Below are 5,000 nucleotides of genomic sequence, written 5' to 3'. Positions count from 1 at the left end.
TCTGATTTGTCTGCCTCTTTCTCTCTCTCTCTCTCTCTCTCTCTCTCTCTCTCTCTCTCTCTCTCTCTCTCTCTCTCTCTCTCTCTCTCTCTCTCTCTCTCTCTCCCTCTCCATCTCTCTAGCTTATCTCTCTCTCTCCATGGCTTATATATCTCCCTCTCCTCTTGTCTCTACTCTTTCTCTCTCACTCTATTTCTCATTCGTATTGATCGAATCATCACATTTACCGACTCGCCCTTATTTGAAGTGAATAGTTTTGTTAACTGATGAGTGTAGCCATCAGGAAGAGACCCTACTTTGTAGAAAATGTGAAGTATGGCATCTGGGCATGCCTGTCATTGCTCATGCTGTAGAGCTGATCTGATGAGGGCCTCAGGAAACACCATCTGCGGAGCGGACAGTCAGGCAGCCAACAGCCTGTGGAGTGACTGATAAACAGATGATAATAGCTTGCATAATAATTTGGATAGTGCCTGGCAGGTATGCCAAGGGTTGGAGTCTTCTCAGTTTTATCAATGTCTGCTGCTATCTGACTTCTGTCTGAAAGATTACCTGTGTGTGTGTGTGTGTGTGTGTTTGTGTAAGAGATTGAAACAGAGAAACTGAAATAGAATGTTCTATTGAGTACGTTCTATTTTTGTCTTTCAGGCTCGAAACATTCAGAATGGAGAGCTCGCTGCTGTCAAGATCATCAAGCTAGAGCCAGGTGAGTGTGTGAGAAGAGTGGCGTCTGCTGTTGAAGCTATATTTTATATGTGCTGTATTTTTAATGTGCAGAGGTGAAAGAGCCTGCAAGAGTCCGCCATTTCGCCATTCAGGGGGTGTACACACAATTATGTGTGAATATCCTTTTCCCCTCTGATTTTTGATTACCATGAGGACTTGCCACAAGGGCACCTGCTGTGCATGGAAAGACACAGACTTGGACATGCAAATAAGAACGGTGTCGGTGGTGTCATTGGTGTCCATAGCTGTCCATCTGTATCTCTTCAGGAGACTAACAAAGTGTGGATGTGTGCATGCTTGCTACCTTTTGAGATCATCAACACTCACACTTACACAATCCATACAAACACCTGACATACATGAAAAGATACCGGTGCAAGTTTTAGTTGTCGTAGCTACAGTGTATCTCAGAAAATGCTGTTTAGACAGTGTTGCAAAGCTATACAATAGCTGTGTGTGTGTGTGTGTGTGTGTGTGTGTGTGTGTGTGTGTGTGTGTGTGTGTGTGTGTGTGTGTGTGTGTGTGTGTGTGTGTGTGTGTGTGTGTGTGTGTGTGTGTGTGTGTGTGTGTGTGTGTGTGTGTGTGTGTGAAATTCATGCTTCTGAACCACAGACAAAACACCCTCATTAGAGCACTCACACCAATAAATGACACATTGTAACATGTATTCACAGCCTGTCTGTCTAAATGTTCTTGAATGTGTAAACTTGTCTTTGTTTTTCTGTGTCGTGTCCATTTTCTGTGTGTAAGTATGCCTTTGTCTGCATTTGTGTGTGTTCACGTAATCTGTATTTACAATTCGTCAGGTAGGAATTGTATTCATGTTACAAGGGTGTATCACGTTCTTTCTCGGTAATCTGTTGCAAAAACAGTCAATTGTATCAGGATCCATCAGCACCTGCTCCGTATCCGCCATTGACATTTAGTACCTCGCTCTACCAGTTCAGCTGCAACACCACTGTCATTAAGTATAAGCAAGTCATCACACATTTGCCTCTTTCCTTGTCTTCTCTTCCTTCTCGCCATTCTGTCTACACACACACACACACACACACACACACACACACACACACACACACACACACACAAGGGGACAGATGAGGGTGAAATCCTTGGCTCCTGATCTTGCCCCAGATTCTTAGGCCTGATTAGAGGGATATTAGACACAGTAACCAGAGGATTAGGACCTCCCGTAGTCCACTCGTCAACAGGGGCTAATGACACTGTGTGTTTGTGTGTGTGCGTGTGTGTTTATGAGAGGGGGATGTGCAATAATGTGGATGCGTCTTTGTCCCAAGGCATGTTTCAGAAAGTGTGTGTCAGTTTTTAACGTGTGTGTGTGTGTGTGTGTAGGTGTAGCAATGCAAAGACGCTTACAGCAGACAATGACTGACCCCATCTAACCTGTTCCAGTGTTCCAATCAGTGTTCCAACCTGGTCCAGTGTTCCAATCCAATCAGGACCCATCATCTGTGGGTCTACAGCCCCATACAAAATGTACAGTTGGGCATCTATCGACATGCACATCCTCTCCCACACACACTAACAAAGTTTCACACACACACACACACACACACACACACACACACACACATACACACACACACACACACACACACTAGGACAAACTTACACTGGCACTTCTGTGCATGTACACACACACACACACACACACACACACACACACACAAAGACACTCACACGCACAAACTTGTCCCTGTCCATGCACGAGCAGACACACACAATCACATGCCCACAAATGTGGGGTTAAGTGTGGTGTCATGAAAGGCGCTGCAGACAGGAGCACTGGGACATTGCCATATCCTGTGTGTCCTGTCACAACAGGATTGAGCCATTCTGTTCGATAGGGTGGAGGTGGGTACCTTTGTGCAAGCTTATGTTTACCAGTTTAACCAGAAACCAGAGTTTGAATGCCACTACAGGCAAGGTAAGGATGGTTGGCGCACACACACACACCCTACATACTATATTGTTCACATCTATGCCACCAACACCATCACAACCTCACATTTGCCACCAACACCAATCAAGGGCACCTTCCTTCCTCCATTATTTTAATAACCACCAACCGCCACTGGCATGAGTATATATATCAGGCTTATTTTTTTATTTATTTATTTTTTCCTTTGACCTGGATTATTGACACATTACACATACTCAGCTTGGTTTGCATTGTGTTAAAATTTAAATATTGACTGTCTGTCTCTCGCTTACACTCACATGCACTTTCCCCAAGGGCATTGAAGATTTTAATTACAAAAAAACAAACAGACACATTAAATGCATCACAATGACACAGCTCTTTCTGCACCATTTTCTTCACCATCTTCACCATCGTCTTACACTTATTCCAGCACTTATTACTCCTGGCTGTTGTATCTCTTTCTGTGTGTGTGTGTGTGTGTGTGTGTGTGTGTGTGTGTGTGTGTGTGTGTGTGTGTGTGTGTGTGTGTGTGTGTGTGTGTGTGTGTGTGTGTGTGTGTGTGTGTGTGTGTGTGTGTGTGTGTGTGTGTGTGTGTGTGTGTGTGTGTGTGTGTGTGTGTGTGTGTGTGTGTGCGCGCTGGCACTGCTGCTGTGACCAGAGGAGGAAGTGATCGTAGAGACGTAGAGGAAGTGGTCCAGGGTGTTAAGAGCATACAGTCCCTGCTGCTGCTGGTGTCGAGGCTGTCAGCTCGCTCTTCAGCCTCCCCCAGCACTGCTGCCTGCTTCAGTGGTATCTGTGTGCTGGTGTATAGACTGTGCGTTTGTATCTGTCTGGGTAAAGTTGTGTGGGTCTTTGGGGGTCAAGTATTTGTAAAGACCTAGATTTATCAGACTGTCAGGACAGGTTAGTGTGTGTGTGTGGGGGGCGGGCGAGAGAAGGAGGGAGTTGGTTAAGTGATGTTTGGTCTGTGTAGCGTGTGTCTCTGTAGGGTGGGTTAGCTGTAAGCTGATTAGGTGAGTTAAATGGGGCTGGACCAGCTGACTGAAAGTGTTATTCTAAGCAACACACACACACACGCCAAGGACTCTTGGGAAAGAAAGGAGCCAGTCTGATGATGTCACAGAGGTGTTGCTAAATAAGGAAGTGGCTAGTGATGTCACTACTGCTGTGAAACAGAAGCTTTAAACAGCACTCTAATCTCATATCCTGTTATCTGACCTTTACACTGTAGCAACAAACTTGATGAACGTCCAGTACAATGTCATCTTATTGGGAAAGCTGGAATTTGATATGCATTCTCATATCCTAATTAATGAATTGTTTTTTTTTGTTTGTTTTTTTGTAATTAAAATCTTCAGCAGTGATAAAGAATAGCGGAGGATTCATATTAACACTTGTTGTACTACCACTATAGTTCAAGCTGTGTGTGTGTGTGTGTGTGTGTGTGTGTGTGTGTGTGTGTGTGTGTGTGTGTGTGTGTGTGTGTGTGTGTGTGTGTGTGTGTGTGTGTGTGTGTGTGTGTGTGTGTGTGTGCAGGTGCAGTTATGACACATGTCATCCATCCCTTCACTGTTGTATGATTGCACGTCATGGCAATTTCCAGGAGAATAGTTGGCCTCATTATCTGCATCAGTTAGCCTCCCTATCAACGGTACAATCAACATAAAAATTTCAAGTAGTCCTTTTCTGCTACAGTTATCAAAGTCATTCAGTCCAACACCTCCTGACTTTCCAGTTATCAAGGACAGAAAAGGTACGCTTATACCCACGGCCTGAAACAGCACTGCCTTATCCTGCATGCCCTCTTGGCACAGCAGAATCACTGTCAGGGTTTTTTGACTGTTGGGACGAGCCCTTTCAGTTTCCATCTGTCTCAGTACAGTGGAGAAGCTGTGATCAGCAAGGTCAGTCTCCACAAGAGAATGAACCGGGTCAGCAGTGTTACCCATATGGAAAGAGCATGCAGCAGTTGTCATTCATCCCCGCTCTTCTGACTGACAGGGTGGAACTGCCAGCATGAGGGGTGAACACCTTAGTCATAAGCCCCCCCACCCTCGACTTGGCCTGGGGCAACACTGGAGGGAGAAAAAAAAGCTTTCAGCAGGCAAGGCCTCCCTCTGCTCAGCAGCAGTCCAGATAATCCCCCCCCCCCCTCTCCCTGCAGAGTGGCTTCATCGCACAGACTCATGTGACTTGTGCGGGGGAGCCGGAGAGTAGGAATGACGGGGGACTCTGTGATGGCGTGAGGCTTTTTCTCTTCCCCATCCCATCCCGTCCTGTCCCCGTCCCCTCCCCACCCACCACTCATCTCCCCCCTCCCTGCTCGGTT

General features: G+C 45.9%; 1 protein-coding gene across 7 annotated transcripts in view; it reads left to right on the top strand.

Annotated features, from left to right (window-relative positions):
• The window catches only part of map4k5 (mitogen-activated protein kinase kinase kinase kinase 5), a 55,458-nt gene that overhangs the window by 12,695 nt on the left and 37,763 nt on the right, over positions 1–5,000 (top strand). For all 7 annotated transcript variants that reach the window (XM_076300672.1, XM_076300671.1, XM_076300669.1 and 4 more), the window contains exon 3: positions 649–706. In XM_076300672.1, coding sequence (XP_076156787.1) covers positions 649–706 — 58 coding nt within the window. The remainder of the gene's footprint in view (positions 1–648; positions 707–5,000) is intronic.

Source organism: Alosa pseudoharengus, unplaced genomic scaffold, assembly GCF_046254945.1.
Source record: "Alosa pseudoharengus isolate Yale_2024_CS ecotype anadromous, Long Island Sound unplaced genomic scaffold, YU_APseudo_1.1 YU_APseudo_1.1_scf_22, whole genome shotgun sequence".
Lineage (NCBI taxonomy): Eukaryota > Metazoa > Chordata > Actinopteri > Clupeiformes > Clupeidae > Alosa > Alosa pseudoharengus.
Note: the sequence above shows the minus strand (reverse complement) of the source record. Positions and strands in the feature narration are given on the sequence as shown.